At 43.5% G+C, this 22,146-nt stretch overlaps 2 protein-coding genes across 3 annotated transcripts; both read left to right on the top strand.

Annotated features, from left to right (window-relative positions):
• The first annotated feature begins 1,465 nt into the window (after positions 1-1,465).
• On the top strand, positions 1,466-2,269 carry LOC147800595 (uncharacterized). Its single transcript, XM_087135149.1, has one exon. The coding sequence runs from the start codon at positions 1,466-1,468 to the stop codon at positions 2,267-2,269; it is 804 nt and encodes a 267-aa protein (XP_086991275.1).
• Positions 2,270-3,643: 1,374 nt separating this feature from the next.
• LOC147800594 (isoaspartyl peptidase/L-asparaginase-like) lies at positions 3,644-21,394 on the top strand. Of its 2 annotated transcripts, none has more exons than XM_087134422.1 (7): positions 3,644-3,783; positions 14,214-14,437; positions 15,001-15,143; positions 15,674-15,837; positions 16,684-16,817; positions 17,898-18,008; positions 20,199-21,394. In XM_087134422.1, the coding sequence occupies exons 2-7, from the start codon at positions 14,230-14,232 to the stop codon at positions 20,399-20,401; spliced, it is 963 nt and encodes a 320-aa protein (XP_086990548.1). In that variant the 5' UTR covers positions 3,644-3,783; positions 14,214-14,229; the 3' UTR covers positions 20,402-21,394. The 2 variants fall into 2 exon arrangements, with proteins under 2 accessions (XP_086990548.1, XP_022083115.1); XM_022227423.2 differs by lacking the exon at positions 3,644-3,783 and adding an exon at positions 4,595-4,684.
• Positions 21,395-22,146: the final 752 nt, after the last annotated feature.

The raw sequence follows: 22,146 nt of genomic DNA, 5'->3' as shown, positions 1-22,146 counted from the left end.
TTTTACCTGGTTACTGCGACCTTTCTTTCTCTGGCCATGTTCCGTGAACTTGCGCAAGTTTTCCCTTCCATAGGAAAATCAATTATTGTTCTCGGGTTATTCTGACAACATATGACAGCGCCTTGGCTAGTGAAGCCGTCCAAACAAGTTTATAGGCGTTCTTTATGTAAGAATTACTTGAAATCTGTAATTTTGACAAATTTATTACTTCTGGTAACCATTTAAAGCAAAATTTATACTGTAATAATGACAGACACGAAAGACACATATCACTAGACTCCGCCTCCTAAATTATACCTTTCCTCCATGAGGTGATTGTAGTCTCCAGGTCAGTTCCCAGTCATGCCTGAACCTAAAGGACTGTCAACAATGGTAGCTCATGCATCCCTGAGATCCCCTCTTATTCTATCATCCTGCTGTATAAGTAACTGTCACAACCCAACAGCCGACCAGTCAGGACACCAAAGAGATCCAGCTCCTGAAAGCGACCATATGGGCTCCTTGGGGTGACCATGCCCTTCCTCCATGGGGTGACTGATCTTTCAAGAATTTCAACTCGGCAGCGGTTGGGGTCTAGCCAAAGGGAGTTTACAGGCTAATGTGGTGTATTCCTGGGATGAGAATTACAAAAAAATATTTGGGGATATCTAGCTGTCGATCTTAATCCCCGCGCCGTTGACACCAGGGTTCTTAAACGTACGTACCGTTTGTGGACAAAATGCAGTTTGTAAGTTGGAACTTCCATGGAAGCCATGTCGAATCATACTTGTACATGTATATGTTGCAGCACTCACAGCTTGCTTGATGGCCGCCACGGTAATATGACTTTAAATGTTGTTGCAGCTCCAATATCCGTCATATTTACGAAAAAACACCAAACAAACATCAAACCCAATGCCCAATGCCACGACACGTTTCCTGCAATTTCTTCTTCACTAGAAAAAGCAGAATTGACGGATTTTTTGGTAAAACAACATGACTACGGCTGCAGTTCACCAAAGGTTTCTCGAATCGTGCCTGAACTGTAACGGTTCCGTCGGTGCTGTAAACTTCAAAATTCCCGCTCAGCATAGGCAAACTGTTTCGGAATGCAAAGTCACCTCTTAAGTCACTTAAGTGGTAGCATGATTGATGCACACCATATATGCAGTGTCCTCCTGGCCGTGCAGTATTTGTAGCTTGCTTTGTTAGCGGGTCATACATGCTATGATTGTGCATTTACATCCAAGTTTTATTTCTGGACGTCGCTTTTTGAGAGTTTATGTCTGATACGGACTCCAAGTCTTACAAAGGGTTTTTACCATTACTCCTTCAAAGTGCACATTCATTTTTTTTTCTGACACATGTTAACCAGTTGCTTTCTTTTTTACTCAGAAAATCACAAAAAATGTATTTGCCGTTGGAATGTTATAAGAAACCTCGTGAAACATAGATAATTCACCAACATCAGCACAGGGCAGACAGCATGCTTGTCCTGCAGTATATCAGGAACCAAACGAAGCGTTTCCACACCTTCGTGGCCAATCGAGTGACAACAATCCATGAGGCATCATCACCTGAGCAATGGCGTTACGTAAGTACGGATCTCAATCCGGCTGATGACGCTTCCAGGGGGCTCGATGCAGCCTGCCTGTTGTCGTCAGATAAATGGAGGAATGGACCTAGATTCCTTTGGCAAAGCAAAAGTCAGTGGCCCATGGAACCGGAAGTGACAAATCTGCTTGAGAAGGATAGAGAAGTGAAACGGGAGACATTAACCTCTCGAGTTGTTGATGCCAAAGATAATGCCAATCCGATTGATGAGCTTATGAATAGGTATTCCTGCTGGCTCCGTCTTTGTAAGGCAGTGGCATGGATCCTGCGTTTCAAGAATTGGTTGACAAATGGCAAGCCAGTATGCGAACCATCCCGGCTGACGGTTCGGGAGCTCAAGGCAGCTGAGCTGGCTATTCTGAAGTATGTCCAACATACGAACTTCCCTCAAGAAATCAAGGATTTGCAGAAGGGCTGTACAGCTGTGAGAAGACAGAGTGCCATTTACAATCTGAGACCTTATCTAGACGATGATGGTATTCTGAGGGTAGGCGGTAGGCTACGACTTGCTCCTATTGAAGAAGACCGCAAGTTCCCCCCATTCTGCCCCAAAATCACCATGTGTCCCTCCTGGTGGTTCGCCATGTTCATGAGTTGCTGGCAGGTCATGGCGGAAGGGATCATGTTCTGTCTGTTGTCAGGAGGAAATACTGGATTCCGAAGCCGCGTCCGTTAATAAATCAGGTCCTGAAGGAATGTATGCTTTGCAAGAAGATGCGTGCTCATCCAGAAGTTCAGTGCATGGCCGATCTGCCAGAAGCTAGGGTAACCCCTGGCTTATCACCCTTCTCGCATGTAGGGGTGGTTTGTTTTGGCCCTTTCTTGGTCAAGCGAGGCCGCTCTAGGGAAAAAAGGTACGGCTGCTTGTTTGTCTGCTTGGCCACCAGAGCCATCCACCTTGAAGTGCTGCGTTCCTTAGAGACAGACGCTTTCTTAAACGGTCTCATGAGATTTGCTGCTAGAAGAGGAGTACCTGGGCATATTTTGTACTCGGACAACGGCACAAACTTCGTCGGAGGTGACAGAGAACTGAGGGAAAACATCGTCAAGCTTCAAAAGGATGCCAAGGTACAAGGTGTTCTCCTCGCCAAGCGCATCAAATGGCATTTCAACCCAACCGCGGCATCTCACATGGGCGGATCGTGGGAACGCCAGATAAGAACTGTCAGAAAGGTTTTGTCTGCACTTCTCCAAAACCAGATCCTTGATGATGAGAAACTAGTGACCCTATTTTGCGAGGTAGAGTCGATCGTGAACGACAGACCGATCATTCCAGTATCAGATGATCCCGACGATCTTGAGGCCTTAACCCCAAGCCATCTCCTGAAGCTGAGATCAGGCCATTCTCTGCCACTACGAGGCTTACCTGAAACTGAGCAGTTTCGAAAAAGATGGAAGCATGTGCAACTGCTAGCTGAAAGATTTTGTAAACGCTGGGTTGCAGAGTACTTACCAAACCTTCAGAGAAGACAGCGTTGGGTTGAAAGGAAGGTGAACCTCAAGGAAGGTCTAGTGCTAGTGGTTGACGATCAGGCACTGCAAAACCACTGGCCCTTGGCTAGGATCAGCAAAGTCTTCCCTGGAAGCGATGGTTTGGTTCGAAGTGCAGAGGTCAAGACTGCGACTGGGACCTACACTCGACCTGTTACAAAGTTGTGTCTTTTGGAACGTTCTTAGATTTGGCTAATAGTGAAGCTGCTATTTAGTAGTTGATGTTTCAAGTTAAAATTTGTAGTTTGATAACACAGGCGCCTGATTACTTATTGAATGTTGTAAATGTACCTAAGATGTAGGGCCATTTAAGGGGCCGGGATGTAATGCAGGCGCACATTGTCAAACTGTGTTAGGTTTACCTTTGACCTTGGGTGCATGATTTATTCATCTGTAGGCGTGGCCTATCGAGGCACCAGTTCTCGGACTGCGCGTCCAAAGTGTATACTTACCTACCTCACTAGCACTGTGAGTGCATCATGCTGTCTGTACATGTAGAACGTATACACGTGTGTGGGTTTAGACACACGGCTTTAACCACAACCCCTGAGTTGTGAATCATGCTCGACATTTTGTTTTCTCATTGTTGGGTATTGCAGCAGAAAGCCTCGACGATGTACGCCTGAATTAACAATGTTAAATGACTGATTTGAAGCTGCAGGTCTGCTGCTGGTGATAGCCTATAATCTCGGCAGAGTCGTGAGTTAATCTTTCTAGTACTAAAGTTTATAAGCGTGATTATTTTGCTGTAATTTCTGCCAAAGTGTAGGCGGTTTCGTAACGATGTGCTTTGTAATGCTGGGTCAATTTACGTTGCATATTGTATACATGACTTAGTATAACACGGATATTTCAGAATGTTATGTTACAAACCTTGTTCTGATAAATTATATTGATTGATATATATCATAAATTAAACGGAGTCAACATCCCACGGTGACAGGCGAATTCGTGTCGCAAGTCTAACTGTTATTTTGGGGGCGTCAGCGGTGACCACAGAGCTAGGCTTATCGGCAGTCGCGCGCGGAAACTGCAACACTGGATGCTAACGTCCGAACGTAGGAAACCTCGGCTTCATTTATACAAACCAACTGCCAATGGCGTCGATCGACTGAACGTTGGCAGGCCAACGTCCAAATTTTGACCATTTTACCAACATCAGTGCAACGCCGGAAATACCACTACGAACTTCCGACGATTGCCGACGTCGGTCCAACGTATCAATGCTAGCTGGTATGAACTTGCAAACCATGGAGGAAGGACACAGAAGGAGTTACAACTCTGGCACATCAAAGTGCTCGATGATCATCGCCGCCCGGTCAGACCATGGAGGAAGGAAAACAGAAGGAGAGCACAAATCGACTTCAAAGGGACAGTGGTGGTCGCCGCAATCGTAAAAACAACGGTGGTCGCTCCCAATGAGCCTCTTATGTAAACACCTCCCTAATTCAATTTTCGCGCGGTCGAGCAGCTGTCACTAGGAATCATGGGAAGGATTTTGCCTTATCACTTGCGCGCATGCGTATATCTAGGAATACTACATCCAACATGGCTGCCTACGGACCGGAAGACTTTGTTAACGGTGATTTTGATTTTTAAGGTACGAACAATAGTCACATTCCTGATTATTGCCTGCAGCTTAGCCGGACAAGTGGGGCCAGTAATATCGTAACAATATTTGTGGTGTTTTCTTTGGAATTAACTACAACTTACCGCAGTGACCAGGAAACAAAGAAAAAAATGTCTAACATTAGATTTATTTTTGTCGTTTGGTATATTTAAGGATTTTGATGCCCTTTTCCATTATCCATGTATGTTTATAATTTTATTTTGTTACTTCAAAACATCAGTTTTCAAAGCCTTTTTGTACGAGTTTGGCTAAGACTGGCCAACAACATGTTGAACATCACAGGACGAAAAACAAAATGCGCTGTTTCACTGATCGCAGGGAGTGATCATGAGATCTCATAAAATTTCTTTATGTATAAATTCCATAATAAAAACGATTCAAATAAAACTCAAAATCTTACAAACAGCTTGGCTATTTATTCCCAAAAGAAGTCCAGAAGAAAGCGTTCGATAAGGGCAACAACTGCACATGAACACTTTGGGTAACCTAAGGGTGCAGTGTCCCAATTCAAGGAAATTTCTTCGCCAGGCCGAGGCGCACAAAAAGTACCCCTACAGATTCTTTCGAAAAGAGGGATCTGCCAGTTTGAGCCAAGAAATAGTGGGATTGTGTCAGTATGGCCCAGAAACATCTCTGTAGATTCAGGGGCACCCATCTTGGGGCAATGCAGACGTCACAAATGTGGTTGAAAATTTGTCAGAAGGGCCCCCAGAAGGTGAGGGATGTCATTTGAAAAATGGCCGCTGAGAAGACTTGGGAACATTCGCTTTTCTGGGGATGAGTTTGTTTTGGGCTGATAATTAAAAAAATTCATTGGTTAACCTACTAAAAATTGAAAATCAAATGAAATCTGAAGGACCAAACAACCCCCCTTTTTGAGAGGCTCAAGTACTTCGGTTGCCTGCCATGGGGCTCCACTGCAAACTTGGTTGATTTTACACTATTTTCAACGGAGCTTGAATTGGTTCAGTGCACCCCTCACGTTGGCCCAACACATCACCCCGCACAGCTCAACCAAGGCATAGATCTGGGTCAAGGATATAAGGCCACCGCTTGACCTGCATGGTGAACATGTACAGGCATGTACATGTAGCACGGAAAATGGCACCCTAAACTAAGTCGGAATAAACAAAAAAACAAAACAGAATTTGGGGAACTCGCTAAAATAAAAACTTCAAATTTGATCGGATAGAGAGGAGTCGCAAGGAAAATTAGGTGAGGGCAGACGACAGCAAATTTTATAGAAAGGAGGAGAAAAAAAAATGAAATTCCAAAATTTATTGCTTAGGGGCAATGCTCAACCAAACAACGCTTTAAAAAAAGGAATTGTTTAACAACAAACTCAATCAAACTGGTGATCTAAAAAAATTGAAGAACCAGTGTGATGTCTGGACAGAATGGGACTAGATTAACTTTGATCTTAAAAAAAATGCACTTAATGAAACTACGTCAAACTACAACAAAATTAGATGCCAATGAAACTTTGCTGGTCAAAAGAAATAGGAGCGTGGATTCAACAAAATTTAAAGTCAAGCAAATACAAGCAAAACAAAAAAAAAGAATGAATTTCAACAAAAAACGAAAACCTAACCACAAGCAAAACTAGAAAAAACCGAAAGCCAACACAGCATATAAGAGGGTTGCAAAACAATAAACACAACAGCTTTGGCAACCGAATAAAACGGCAGACTAAGCGAGAGGCAGAAAACTCATAAAAATGTGGTGTGTGCTCTTCACTGCCAGTCTGCAAACTGAGTGGGTCTAGAAGGAATGCTGGTTGTTCGTCCTCTGAAGAAGAATCCCCTGCACTGCTATTGGTGACCTTGGATCGTGCACGGCCTCGGAAAGTCGCACGTCTCCTTGATGAAGTTGCCAGGCTGTCAAAGGAGTCTTGAGCTTCCTCCAGCGCATTCTTCTCGAGGTCTACATCCCCTGATGAGCTGTGGCCCATCTCAGAATCCTTGAAGCCATCTGGTGGTGGGACTACAGGTACGCCTACCGCCGTGTCAGTCTCGTCTTGTCCAGAAGTTGAAGCTTCGGAGGGAGTCACATCGAACGGACACAACATCAGCATGTTGCGGTGCAGGGTTCTCACAACCAGGGTGCCGACTCTCTGCACAATATAAGACGGAATGCCCTGCAATTTCTGTACCACTACATGCGGGACGGCTTCCCACCGGTCCTTTAACTTCGACTTCCCTCGCTCCGACTTGTTGGCCACAAGGACTCTGTCTCCTGGTTGTAAGACACTTTCACGCACCTTCTTGTCATACCCTGCTTTCTGTCTGGCCCTTGACTTCTCCGCAGCCTGCTGTACCTCCAGAAAGACCTTGTGCATATGCTGTCTGAGTTGCTGGACGTATGTTGAGGGACCAGGACTGGGCGTAGAGTGCTCTGGGTCTGTCGCTGTGGCTGGACAAAGCAGGTCAACGGGTACCTTTGGTTTTCTCAGGAACATCAGATGAAACGGGGAGTGTCCGGTGGACTCGTGTCTGGATGTCATGAGCCGGATGTCGAAGTTGTGTCACATCCGTCGTTTTGGATAATCTGATGGATCTCTATCACACCATCGATGGCAGACTCATCTCGCGGAGCTTGCTGTGAAACAGGATGGGTGGAACCCGTCACTTTGGTATCTCCAGTGAGATTGGCACTCATTACAGAGTCACCTGAAGCTTCTCTAGGGACCGACATTCTCTGATTCGTCTCATCAAGGACCTGGTTAACCTTCTCCCTAGGAATTCTCCACAGAGCATCAGCGTTGGCGTTAGCTCTCCCCGGCCGATACACAATATTCAGGTCGAACACAGAGAGGTCGCTGACCCACCGCTGGCTATGAGCATCAAGCTTGGCCTTTTTCATGACGTAGATCAACGGATTGTTATCTGTGATGGCCGTTACCTTCTGCCCATACGAATACTCTCGGAATTTCACCGTCACTGCCCAATGAAGTGCCCGAGATTCCAGCTTGTGGGCTGGATACTTCGACTCTGCCGCAGTAAGGGTTCGACTAGCGTAGGCAATCACCCTTTCTTTGCCATTTTCTTTCTGCACCAACACGGCTCAGAGGCCATCACCTGAAGCATCGGTCTGAACAAAGAACGGCTGTTGGTAGTCGGCGAAAGCGAGGATGGGTGCCGTCGTCACCTTCTCAATGAGTGTTTAGAATGCAACCTGGCAATCTGCACTCCATACGAACGGCCCATCTCTAACACCTCTCTTTCCACATATCAACCCAAACAATGGCTTGGCTATTTGGGCGTAACTCCTGATAAATCTCCTATGGTACCCAGTGAAGCCTAAGAAAGACCGGACATCCTTCTTGTTCGTAGGGGTTGGCCATCGCTTAACTACCTCAAGCTTTGCTGGATCAGTCGAAATTCCCTTCTCGGATATCACGTGCCCAAGGTAACCGACCTCCGTCTGGAACAGATGGCACTTAGAGGGCTTGAGCTTTAAGCCATGTTCCCTGAGCCTCGCGAACACCCTTTCCAATCGCTGCAAGTGTTCCTCAATGGTGGTGCTGAAGACCACAATGTCATCCAAGTAAATCAGGACTTGAGAGTAGTTCAGGTCCCTAAAGACCATGGTCATCAACCGTTGGAAGGTCGCCGGTGCATTAGTCAAACCGAACGGCATGCGTGTGTATTCGAAGAGCCCCATCGGAGTGGTGAAGGCTGTCTTCTGGCGGTCTTGCTCTGCCATCTGCACCTGTAGGTAGCCTGAGGTCAGGTCTAGGCAGGAGAAGTACTTAGCGTTACCCAGTGCATCAAGGGATTCGGGGAACGGGATGAGCATCACGGACAGTTCTCGCATTCAGCTGTCGGTAATCAACACAGAGACGTATGCGACCATCCTTTTTTCGCACTATAACAATCGGTGAGGCGAATGGGCTCTGACTTGGCTTTATAATGCCATTGGTCTTCAACTCTTCGATGTGTTCCCGCACCTCTTGGAATTGGGAGGGTGGAATTCGTCGATAAGGTAACCGAAAAGGGCGTGAATCAACAAGGGGTATCTCGTGCAGCACTGTCGAGGTGCAACCCATGTCAAGGGAGTTAGTAGAAAACACATCGTTGTTTCGGGCAAGCAGTTTCTCCACAGCTTTCCTTTCAGCTGAGGACAAAGCTGCCTCAGATAAGTCTACCTCCGGTATTTCCTGTCCACTGTGAACTTTCTGTTCTGAGGTCACCACTCCTCCTTGGCCTGAAGGTGCCTCGCAGACAGCTGTGATACATGACAGTGTGGCGACTTTCATATTACGCCGGATGGTCACCACTTCACTCGAGGTGCTCAGGAGCTTGACCGGCGCCTTACCACCAGCCACTTCCACCAACAGTCGACCAACTGCTAGTGGCCCATCCTTTCCGCCCACCAAGGCTGTAAACTTTCTTTTCCCCTGTAACACGTGGGGCTTGAGCCAAGAAAGAATCCTCTGTCCCCGGTCGAATCTTCAGTGGATGCTTCCCATTAAACCGCAAATGTCCAATCTCTCCATCTGCATGAGCAATGTCAGCGCCATCTGCATTTACGAATCAAAAAGCTTCGAACCTCCCCTCCTACATGATTGTCAGCTGCTGTTTGGACTTTGTCTGGACGATCGGGGGTCAGACCGGTTTGACTAGGTGGGCATTTGCTCGATGAACCCGCTGACCGCCCTATGATCCGCAGTTTCTGCTCGTTTAACGGGACCTCCTTTGTATGGGCTTGAGCTGGTGGGAATGGAACGGTTTGGGTTGGGACCCGGGCCTCTTGGTCATTCTGTGCCACGCGTTTGGCTTGAGGGGGCACTCGACGGTCCTCGGGGCAATTCCTGTCGAGGTGTCTCATGTCTTCACAGTTGAAGCATCCTGTGTATGGAGCCTTCTGACGTGGCTGACTCGGTACTGCGGTGGGAACACGACGGCTTCGAGATGCATCAGCCGTTGTCCGTGCTGCTGCTGGGCATTTAGAAATCGGCCCATCGCTGCGACATGTTCCTGACACATTGCCTTCATTTCTTCCATCTGTTTGGACAGGAGTTGCTAAAAAGCAGGGGTGATGGCATCGCTTGGTGCAGGAGAAGTGGTCTCCTTCACTACTGGTGACTGTTTCTGGGGCCTCCCCTCAGTCTTCTGTTGAGGCAAACTCTGGGCAAGCTCACTCATGGTGTAAAGGGTAGTGCGCCGTCTGTCCCAGGTCCAGTCCTCCAATCTGGGGCCATGCTTCTCCTTGCCATTGAATGTGGCCACACCCTTCACCTGGTGTGTTGTCAGCATTCTTGACTGTTGACTTGGTAGCTGATAGCCATCATCATTCTTCATCGGGATGGGGTCAAAATCGGCGAGATGGAGTGGGGAGGCAGCTACTGGCTGGGGGGCTGCCATGAAATGCTGGGGCTGGTAGTCAGTCTTTCCCTTCACTGCAGGTGATTGATGGAGAAGCGGACCCTCTCCGTAGGGGTACGGTGTTAGTTGTGGAGGGGTGCTTGGTGCCATAGACATGGGCACCGACATCCTCGGTGTTTCGGCCATTGGTAATGCAAAGCTTCCCAACCTGATATACTGTGTTGGCTTACCCTAGGAAAAAAAACAACTGCCTCTTAACACTAAAACACCTGGCTAAGTTCCAATAGAAAATGCTCCCTACCCGGATTGTCCATCAAAAGAAAGGGAAAAAATGTAGCACGGAAAAATGGCACCCTAAACTAAGTTGGAATAAACAAAAAAAAAACAGAATTTGGGAACTCGCTAAAATAAAAACTTCAAATTTGATCGGGTAGAGAGGAGTCGCAAGGAAAATTAGGTGAAGGCAGACGACCGCAAATTTTATAGAAAGGAGGAAAAAAAAAGAAATTCCAAAATTTATTGCTTAGGGGCAATGCTCAACAGAATCCAAACAACGCTATAAAAAAGGAATTGTTTAACCACAAACTCAATCAAACTGGTGATCTAAAACAATTGAAGAACCAGTGATGTCTGGACAGAATGGGACTAGATTAACTTTGATCTTCAAAAAATGCACTTAATGAAACTGCGTCAAACTACAACAAAATTAGATGCCAATGAAACTTTGCTGGTCAAAAAAAATAGGAGCGTGGATTCAACAAAATTTAAAGTCAAGCAAATACAAGCAAAAAAAAAAAAGAATGAATTTCAACAAAAAAACGAAAACCTAACCACAAGCAAAACTAGAGAAAACCGGAAGCATATAAGAGGGTTGCAAAGCAATAAACACAACAGCTTTGACAACCGAATAAAACGGCAGACTAAGCGAGAGGCAGAAAACTCATAAAAATGTGGTGTGTGCTCCACTTCACTGCCAGTCTGCAAACTGAGTGGGTCTAGAAGGAATGCTGAGCACATGGTGCTAAATCAAAGGGACTCTTTGTTCAAGGGTCTAATTACTGTAAGAATGATGTTACCTTACCAGGGGGAGGGTGTAGCTTAAAAAAGAAAATTGTTTTCGAGGGGGGAGGGAACTAAAGTTATTGTACATATAGAAAATTACAATCATCCTCCTTACATACAGTACATGTATAAACATACTACAACTGCACCGGAGTCTCTACGTTCGGGCCAGAGGTCACCATACCATGCAGCTATTAAGCAAGCCTAGTTTCTGCCGACTACATAAAAATTTGTTGTCATCAGCGGCCTCTCAAACACCAGAATTTAGGGCTCGAGACCGTAGCATTAGATTGGACTTCGTCCCGTAATGATGATCGTTCTGTTAATGGTCAACACATCAGAAGGGTTGCGCCCTGAGTCAGCTATAGAGAAATTGGTGGATAAAAAATACATTTTTGAGTAGGTCATAAACTGAAGTGAAATTGAGTGTAAATTGAAACTGTAGCCAACTGGAAAATAGGAAAATTTGGCCACATTTTTGGATGCGATTTTCCTGTGGTTTTTGGACAACAGTTATGATGGAGTCATTTTACCACATTTTTGACAATGAATGCCCTAAAATGAAAGATACATTCTTCAGCTGTAACAGAAGTCTACGATTTTGACAATATCGTTCTTAGCAGCAGTTGTGCACGACTTGGTCACGCACGCAGAAACGTGCTTCATAAGTTGCGGCTGCTTTTAGTTTTGTGAAGACATGCGGACGTGGCCGGCCCGCCACAGGGCAGGGCAAGTGGACATTTCCTTTCTGATGTGGGTATCATTGTTATTAAACTTTCACCACGAAAACCAACTTTTTAATATAGCTGATTTCTAGTGTTTTTACTTTCTCAAGCTGTTATTTCATAATGTCCGACCTGACTTGATTAATATCAGGGTCAGAGCAAATCGCTGAATGAGTGATTTTGGAGTTTATATTATTAAATCTTGATCGTGAAAGGTTCACGTGTAGCGCATATGTGGTACATGTATTGTGCTTGTTTGTGTGGAGACTCGTTGGCTAAACACCGTAGGGTGTCGATCGTTACTCCGCACACCTTTCTTTATTGTACCATGGTTATACATGTACGTGCAGTCCGGAAAGCCAAGTCCACAGTTGAACAAAAACGACCTGGTATTCGGGAAATATAAGAGTATAGGAATAAAGGAATGGGGTTATAAAGGAATTGAATTTAGTAATGGATCACAGTTTATTGTAACAAACCTGGACACTTCATTAATCCTAACAGTCCTGAATCCTGCAATTTTAATATGATTTTGCACACACCCTAGGGAGTTAGGGTTAACCCCCAAAAGTTGACATTTGTTTATCATCACTCAAAGTCATAATTTGGGGCCGCGGAGGACATTTGATATTTCAACTTAGTATTTTCCAGACTTTTCACTCTCAAAATACATTTCTTGTACAGTATTTTAATACCTGAGTGTTCCATATATCATAACAGCATGATCAAATCAATGGATTACGGTTGAGGCAAGACCTGAGAATAAAAAACGAAAAAACAAAAACAAGTCGAAAATTCATTATAAAAAAGTCGGAAATCCCGTCGGGCGGTAATGATTAACAGGGAGGTAATTTTAATTGGCCTTTTGTGAAATAAACTCTGTATAATTAAGACGTTACTTTTCGATTGTCTTACTGTCCGTCTTCCTTACACTTGCAACCAATGTTTATGCGGGGACGATACTTTAGCTTACAAAGAAAATCCTGCATCCTAAGAAAAAAAAATTAGAAAACAAGCAAACCAGAATGAAATGCCTCTTTGATGCAGGGTTGGCGGTGGGTAAAATGTTATGTCTATTGTTTTCAAAAAACTGCAGTTGTGTACATGATGACTAGCATTCTGACAAGTACGACAGGCAAGGTGTTACTTGATGACATTACACACATGTTGTTATGGAAAACAAAGTCGGGTCAATCGGGTACACTAACGTTCGTGGCATGCATGTTTCTGACAGCCAACAGTGTCCCAGACACAATGTGCCACGTGCATGTTAATTAAGTGACCATCTTTTGCCTTTTTTATAAATAATTTTTACGTGACTTTTTAGAATACAATTCAATACATTCTGTCTGATTTTGAATGTTGTACAAGTTACACAAATGATTGGAAATGTTTTTGCCAATGACGGCGTGAATTTTTTTACCTGCGGGGAGTGAGAAGTTAGTGCTTAAAAGAGCTCTGTTGACGGAACTAGTCTCTCAGTTGATATGACTGACTTGTGTCATTTACGTGTGTTGATGTCAATGTTTTTATACCACAATTTCCCTCACAAATCAAAACCTGCCTTCTTTCTACAAAATAAGACTGCAGTTTGGCGAAATATTGTCATAGTCAATCTAGTTAAGTGAGTATAAAAGCTTAAATCTAATTCTTCTATAGAAAAGGGGGCCCCGAACTTCGCTATCCCGATATGTCCAGAAATTGAGCAGGATAAACTATTGAAGTGTGCCAACTGTTAGACATGGGCGTAGGTTTCTTGTCACATGTGGGGGATGACTTCAGCAGAGCCTATAGTCAGTGACTTAAAAGTGGAGAGATGATTATATTTGTAATCCTCTAGGTCAAAACGTGGGGGGATACATGCATATTCGCCATCACCTCCCCCATATCTGCCCATGCTATTAGTGTTAAGGTCAAACGTTACTTAGAAAATACTTCGAATTTTTCAGACCATTCTTAGTCAACGTTTGTGCACAGGCTATCAAGTGACATCCATCATACCTGTTTATGGAACTGTTTCCCCAGGCATTGGGCTTGATCACTATTAAACTGTTCCCCCGATCATGTCTAAGTGTTCAAAAAAGGCTTGTGTTATCTCCAAAAACAAAGCCACGAGAGTTGATTTTCCTTCTCTACCTTTTTTCCCTTTTAGTTCGACCAGAAATTCTTACAACTGGTTTAAAAAATTCTACATGTAGGCTGCATCTAAATGTTTTAATTTTCCCTTCCCACAAATGCTTTTCTACAAAATCAGCCGCTCAGTTTTAGCGATTAGTCTTAAATTATAAAGGGAAAATTAATGATGTCTGTTGGGTCCTATGTGACGAATTGCTGGTCACAACTATTAGAACTGTTTTGTTAAGTTGATATGTCATTCTCTTGAAGGTGATCCTATCCCAATATGATGGCGCCATCACCAACTCTTGTGATCCATGGTGGCGCTGGGGCGTTAAGCCATACAGGCTACGTGGATGTGGATGGGCTCAAGTCAGGCATTCAGCAAGCAGCACGGTTGGGATATAGGCATCTTGTTGGGCAGACGTCATCGGCTATTGATGCAGTAGAGGCAGCCGTGTGCTCCTTGGAAGATAACCCGTTATTTAATGCAGGTGTGTGTTGGCAGCAGCCGATTCAACCAAAAAGATAGATAAGATAGATGGGGGGGGGGTCTTTTGACCGCGATGTGCCCAATTTTGGTTATCGGGAAGACGTCGCACCTTCCATCTTCTTACTGTATACTTGGATAGAAATGTGTTTATCTGCTCCCAACCCCAAACTACAGTCTCTTCAGTTTGTTTAGATATTTTGACTGTGCCGTGTAATGTTACATGCATTCGTTTTTTCCCCCGAGTAGCACAGTACAATAGTCCATCACAAGTCTTTCTCGAGTGAACTGAGGTTCTCAAAAATCCTCACAAGTCAATCACAAGAAAGTCAAGTCAGAAGCTATTCAGAATTCCAATGAACAGTAACCAAGGTATTCATTTGTCATTGTTCGTCTGCTGTTACTTGTGACCATACTTTGACTTTTAACGAGCCGGCTATGAGGTCGAATTGCAACATATGCAGCTCAAAGTGATTTAGGGATTCCAATTTTCCTTTTTCCTGTTTCTTTTACTTTTTCCCTTCCCGCTACTTCCACTTGTACTCCATTTATTGATTTAATTGTAAGGGAGAGGATCTGAGCTCACACTGGGGGGCACTGTTGAAATGGACGCTATCATCATGGAGGGCCGGGACCTACGAGCTGGGGGTGTGACTTGTGTGCGCAACATCCAGAACCCAGTGAGCCTTGCGAGATTGGTCATGGAAAAGGTATAGCCTTGTCCGATATTGATACCGTGACACAAAATGTTACACTCTGTAAAAATGCCCCCCCCATCCCCCAAAAGTCAGTGATAGACCTCACTGGCATTCCACAACATGGATTAACTCATTTTGATCGTGTTCCCTGAAAGTTTACGGCTTGGGCATAGGGATGTGCTTATCTATACCCTCATCTGGATATACATCGTACAACGTATTCATTCGTTATTCTATTGCTGCCAGAATTCGCATAGATGCAGGTTGCATAACGATTTAAGCAATACATGCATTACAATGATATTATGAAATTTGTTTAAGAAATTAGTCAGCATCTAGGTTACGTCGAGTTGGGAGTAAAGGCGTTCCCCCCCTCAGCCCAAGGAGAGAGGGGGAGAGAGAGAGGGAGAGAGAGAGAAAGACGGGGGGGGGAGACAAAATGACAGACATGCACAATCACAGGTGTGAGACGGTAATCAGTGCCTTTGTACCGATTCAGTGTAAGCGTTCAGAATGCTTCATGCCCATGATTCATTCGGCAGACAGAACACGTTTTACTGGCGGGGGAAGGAGCGAATAAATTTGCCAGGGAGGTCGGAGTGGTAGAAATGCCGCCGGAGGAATTCATCACAGAGCCCAGACGTAAACAACTGGAAAATTACCTAGAGTTTCAGCGAGCTGGCAAACAGATTCATGACAAAGACAGGTAAAGCTTTGCAAAACAGTGAAACATTTTGAGTTTATAGAGTGAAGGATTAACTTCTCCTGAATCAAACATGTTATCCTTTGCTCTTATTAACGTTACTCGAGTATTTCACTCGAGTTGAAATGTGTTTAACTGTTGCGAATTTATTACATAGTCCTACTCACATTCGCTTTTGCATGAAGTATGACTTGACCTTTACATGTATGTATCAGAACTGGCCAAATTATAAAAAAAATGCAACAGCATAGGAAAAGAGAAGAATTTAAGAAACTTGGGACCCCAGAACTCACTTTAGTAGGCCTAGGCCTATTTTGAAGCAAGAATGCTCTTTTTTAATCACTAGTCCAGTTTTGCAGTACCTGATGATTAACATTCAGAAGTTAGTCAATTACCAAACTCAGTGCCCTTGGAATAAAAAAGGGAAAACGTTTTGTTATTGCTTTCAAAATTGCACTGTAATAAAGGTATATTTCATGGTAGTATAAGTACATCTAAAGGCAGCTGATGCAGCTATGACCAACAAGAAGGCTAAAAGGAACCTTTCCTTCACATTTTTCTCTTTGTTTTATTTTCTTTGTTGTTGAGTTTGATCTTGCTAGGACCAGGGAATAAAACACCAATTAGTACCAAACATCAGTTTGCCTCCAGATCCCAGCTTTTTCTTTAACTGAGGGGTGAAGACCACCACGCAAACATGCGTACATGTAGTTTGTTCCTGCTTTGGTGATAATTTGGTATGAGTGGATGCTTGAATATTTGATACATTGGAAGGTCCAATATACAATTCATTGATTGGAGGTCGCGGGCTCGAGTCCCCCTCCATCGTGATGGGTATTTCTCCTATAGGGAGTTGGGTATAGATGATCACGACACCGTAGGAGCTGTTGCTGTCGATGCCCACGGCAATGTAGCTGCTGCCACCTCTACTGGTGGCATCACAGGTCAGATGATTGGACGAGTTGGTGACTCTCCCCTCATTGGTAAGGAAAACATCGAAATGGTCTAGACGTAGGTAAATTTAGTTACATTTAGAGTCATGTTAAGTGGCAGAGTTCATGTGCAAGCAACAACCAGCCAGCCAACTCTGCTTCAGTCACAAATGTGTTAAGGGTGCAGCTACAATGCGGTCAAGATGAAGGTGCACAAAGGCGCCCCCCAACATCAACCCAGATCGGACTATAGGGCATAGCCAGAAATTGAAATTGTTGAAGGTTAGAAAACCGGAGGGAATTTACCCACAACGCCTGTCACATACAGCCCATGCTGCGAACAGAAACTCAAGCCACACTCATTAGAGGCAAGTGTCTTGCAGGTCGTTCTATAAATAAGTGGTCCAGATTTTTTTCGTTTCCTTGTCCCGTCTGACTTACGACTGTGTAAGTTTACAACGATTCTTTAATCTACAGGAGTGATTAAGAGTTGCAATGCACCTGCCAAACAAATAAAAATAGTTGAAAAGCAATTCCAGTTATGATTTATGTCTAACGGGTCATGGTTCAGGTGTACCAGGGACACAAAGCTGTTGTCCTTTGAACGTCCTTTCGTCCTGGCCTTAGATTCCGTTTGAACACCAAATTTAAAGAATGACCCTCATCCACAAGCCTTTCATGCGTCTTTAAATAGCTGGAAATGCCAGAAAATAGCCAGTTGCTTACGTGTTGGTTGTGAAGACATAGTATTTTGGGTTTGGGTAAAGGCAGTGCTGTTGAGTCAGCCCTATACGTTTATATACTGCCAAGTAAAGAGGAATCGTCTTCATATGTAGCGGCCCTTGCGTGGAGTGATTTTGTTAAAGTCAGGAAAATTGATCTCAGAAAATACCAGCTTGTACAGCCATTTGCCTTATGTATATAAATGTATCTTTCTGTTCAAATTCTCCATTGAATATCTTACGGTATATTGATAGTATTGTTAGGCAGCCAACGCTGGTCAGAATTCTCGTCCTGTTGCAGTTTCACATTAGGCAGAGGTTGGCCCCAAAGGTATTTTGGTTTTATAGATCTCACTTTTTAAAACTTCTTGGCAGAAACCTGAAACGATTTTGTGTGTATCTTTTGCAGGGAATGGTGTATATTGTGACAATGCGGTCGGCGCGGCGTCAACCACGGGTCGCGGTGAAGAAATAGCGAAGGTCACACTGGCTCGCAACTTGGTGTTCCACATGGAGCAGGGTATGTAAGAAACAGCACTTAATCACACTTTTCCAGTCCAAAAATATTATAATTTCATCACAGGGCCACCTCTGCATCAACTGAGTGACACTTGGGTGTCTCACAGACCAGTGTTGATGCAGTAAACACATGGGCTTTGCTAATTGAGAATCATCTCATTTGGATGTTTGCTAGACTCACTGTTGGTGGTTTCAGGGTAGAAAATCCCTTGCCGTACGGATTTCCTGTCGAGTTGGTTCCTGTTTCAAACTTTTTGTAACGAGACGTTTGTCACTACACTGCATGTGCTTGTTTGTAGGGGTCATAAACACTGTCATCTAATTGATCAAGGTAAGGGCCTTTTTTACAACCAGCTATTATTGTTTAGTATAAATGTATGCTTGATGTGTCTGTTGGCTGCAATGAGGTTTCCTCCGTTTTTGCTCGAGCAATAATAAATTCTTTGGGCAATACCAGATATGTTTTAATTATTAGGAGCTATGTTAAGCATTTACTACTTTGTTTTCATTGACTATTGTCTTTTCTGATTATTCTTCCAACACAAAATGATGGAAGTTGATACTGAAGGCAAAAATAACAAATGTTTGGAAACCTGCTCTGCATTTGCATGTGGCATTTGTCTAGGTTGTATACAGTTATTGTTTTAACAAGCTGTCAAGGTGTGCACTTCTTGCAATTGGCAATAGTTAGGCAAATCTGCCCAGATTTTGCAACAGACGAGCGAGGAGTTTTGAGTTTTTTAATCATATGGTCAAAGTATGCACTGCTGGCAGTGTTAGAAACTTTCAGATGTTCTCTAGTTTTGTGAAAAGTGTTCCAAGGCAGTTTACAGTCATATTGGGGTGTGCACTTATTTGAGCAAATGTTCCCGAATTTCACGGCAAGGATGCGCTTTTTTAATAAGTGGTCTGAGCATATCACTGATGGCACTGACAGTAAATGCTGGATGTGCTCTGGCTTTGTGGCGAGCATGTCAAGACATTATGCTTTTAAAAATTCCTCATTTTGGGTTTGCACCTGTCCATGACGTCCGTCTCGAATTATTGGCCTTTATTTGGCCACTGCACCTATTTTTGGGAGCAAGCATGCCAAGGACGTTAACAATTGGTCTTTTATATAGTGGTCTTGTCAACTATTGCGTTTTTTCAGATATTTTGTAGAACCATGCCTAGAACATGCCAGTGAGTTTTTGGTTGTCTTTCCAAAATACCCAAGAACAAATACACTTGCGAAGGATTTAGTTTTGGGCAAGCATGTCAAGATTGATATCCATTATTATTTCATATATTGTCAAGGTAGGCAGTTATGGTTGTATACAGGGGAAAGTGTCTTTGTTTCCTTCAGAGCAGTTTTTAGATTAAGCGGTTATTGCAGTGAAAGTGTATATCTTTCTTTAATTAATGGATAGTAAACATTTCCACTTCACTTTGTGTTGCTAAGTCTCTCGTTTTAATTTGTGCGACTTAACTCTGTGGTTGAGATTATGCTGTCTGGCGTTCCACTAGGGTGCTTTTTTCGCGTGGGAAATTGACTTTTAAATTGATGAACAGTTTCCAACCAAGACTTTGAATATGAATGTTAACAACTTGAAAGGTCGTGCTCAATATTTGTGAACAGTGTGCTAAAACACATGTGATGGTGGGCTTACCAATTTCCGAGCGGTGGGTAACACGGTGTGCTGTTATGTAATTTGAATAAGCAATCAAGTAATTTTGACATATTTTTAAAGTCACATGACAAATTGGGGCTAACACCCAACTGATCTAGTGGGGCTATAGTAAAAGTGAAGGTTGGCACACAGAGGCACGCATACCAAGCTTAGCAAGGATTTGGGGCTATGCCTTGCTGTTGTGGCAAGCATGCCAACAATTTGTGTTGGCAAACATGCCCATGTTTTAGGCAACTGGTGAGAAAATTTCAAATTATCCGTATGCATCATTGCTTGTCAAGGTTTAATTAAGCAATCATTAATGAAATTTTGAACTGGTCAAAGATGAATCAACTCGCAGTTCAAAAGCTATGCCAAAAGTGAAATCGTTATTTGCTTTTGTGTGTTGTCTGGGAATAATTATGCCAATGTTTACCTGTTAATTTCTTTATTCAAACCGTTACTTCTAACAAAATGGTTCCTTTTCATTTACAAAATTTTTTTTTATAGTGACGAGTTCATTTTTTTTTCTCATTTTGCAGGTTTGTCACCGCAAGACGCAGTAGAGAAAGCTCTGAACTTTATGCAGGAGCGAAGGGGTGCACCAGGAGGCGCTATAGCTGTGAGCAAAAACGGGGACTTTGGGTACTACTTCAACACAAAGGCCATGATCTGGGCATCGGTTCAGAATGGTCAGTTGCATTATGGGGTGTATCCAGGAGAAGATGTGGTCACCACGTACTGAGGAATGGCAAGAGAAATGTTGGTGTAGGCCTAGATCCTTTGTGTTTTCAACTAAATTATGTTTAATTTTCAGTCTAGGAGCGTTGGAACCTTGTCAGTGTTGCGTATGTCACATTTTATGACACTACCAGGCAAAAATCAAAGATTTATAATTCGTATGGGTACTGTTGCCCTTCTTAGCAGTAGTGTAATCTTCAAACCTGGTAGAATGTCTTTCTATTTACCATATTAGACTGAAATGCATAAGTATGAAATAGAAATAGGCGGAAGAATGGTTATTTGGTGGCATACGTGCGCTTGTGCATAATAGCATTATTGTCTTGGAAGGCTTTTTGGTGTTGGTTGGTAGCTTGACCCCATTTGGTAGTCTAAGAGTCCATGGGACATCGTTATGCATCGTTATACAATGGAGGCTTTACAGGGAAGAATATGAAAAGGTGTGTGATTGACGCGATAAGGATGAACGAGGATGGGAATAACAATGTGAGTTTGAAAGTAGGTAAAGTCCGTCAGCAGGATTTTATTGCCTGAAGAATATCTAACAAATAAGAAATACTGTACCTTTATTTAAATACGAGTAACATTTTGTATTAGGACAGTTTGTAAAACCATGGTGACCATATGTATACATGTACATGTATAAGCAGTATACTTACAATATATTTATGGGGTTCCTTGGTGGACATTGCTATAGGATTACACATAATGATTATTGCTGATATTGAAATAGATAGCACATATTGAACAAAGCTGATGTGAGGTTGCGGGTTTTTGAGTTGTAGTTAGATTTTGATAACCACCGACAAAAACGATAATAGCGATACTCTGATTGTTGGTAAATAGTAATGATATATGTTTAGAACATAATACGGTGACATAAACAACATAAACACAACAGTAATGTTTGTTTAAGTATGTGACAGGAATATGTCACATCTAGCTGTTTCAAGATTGTTTTATTAATGGTTGTATAAAACAAGATTATGATCACTGACGTAATGTTGGTCTACTTCTGTATTACTGTTACTCTATGATGATGCCATCCAACCATAAGGATGCTCCGAAGGACTTGGTCGTCGAGGCAACGTTGCATCAATCGATGGAGATTGGCTAGACTCTTGCAAAGCCTAAACGGCATCATTGTGTACTCCCATGGTCCGGATGCATCACAAACGCGGTGTTCTTTGGATCCTTTTCGTTCATTGCCACCTGGTAGTACCCAAAGATTAAATCGCGGACACTGATGTAGTTTGCTCCCCTAGAACCTGCAGCAACTCGTCCATGTGGGGTAGAGGTATGGAAGTTTCGGTCGTGACCGAGTTGAACCTTCTGTAATTCATGCATACGGATGAACTGGTTCTTCTTCCTCACAAGCACTAGCGGCAATGCCCCTGGGCTTACACTTTCACGATTTCCTGCATTAACGAGTTCTTCTGTGCCTTCAGACTTCTTGGTGCTGTGATGAGGTCGTGATCTGTATCGCTATCGAATTGGGGCGCCATCACCTGTCTCAATAGTGTGCTTCAATGTGTCACAAAAAACAATGTCTTGGTCATGTCTAGAAAAACCTCATGCTTACAACAGCTACTCGAACTTCTCATGTTCCTGGGCCGTCATCTTCATCTCCGTCTGAAAGTTGCTGTTCTGCACACCTGCAAGGTTGGATGCCTTCATTGACGAGAAGAACTTGAACACTATTTGGACACAAGGGGTGTTGATTCAACTAACTCTCCATGATACAAATTC

This window comes from Acanthaster planci, linkage group LG01 (genome assembly GCF_054643075.1).
Source record: "Acanthaster planci isolate LZ-2023a linkage group LG01, COTS_SCS, whole genome shotgun sequence".
NCBI lineage: Eukaryota > Metazoa > Echinodermata > Asteroidea > Valvatida > Acanthasteridae > Acanthaster > Acanthaster planci.
This window is presented reverse-complemented; position numbering and strand designations above follow the sequence as displayed.

Excerpts from the sequence above, each read along its gene's own strand:
- LOC147800595 (XM_087135149.1), top strand. The coding sequence starts at position 1,466 with ATGCTTGTCCTGCAGTATATCAGGAACCAAACGAAGCGTTTCCACACC.
- LOC147800594 (XM_087134422.1), top strand. The coding sequence starts at position 14,230 with ATGATGGCGCCATCACCAACTCTTGTGATCCATGGTGGCGCTGGGGCG. Across the intron at positions 15,838-16,683 it reads CAGATTCATGACAAAGACAG|GGAGTTGGGTATAGATGATC; the intron begins GTAAAGCTTTGC and ends TTTCTCCTATAG. Across the intron at positions 18,009-20,198 it reads GGTGTTCCACATGGAGCAGG|GTTTGTCACCGCAAGACGCA; the intron begins GTATGTAAGAAA and ends CTCATTTTGCAG.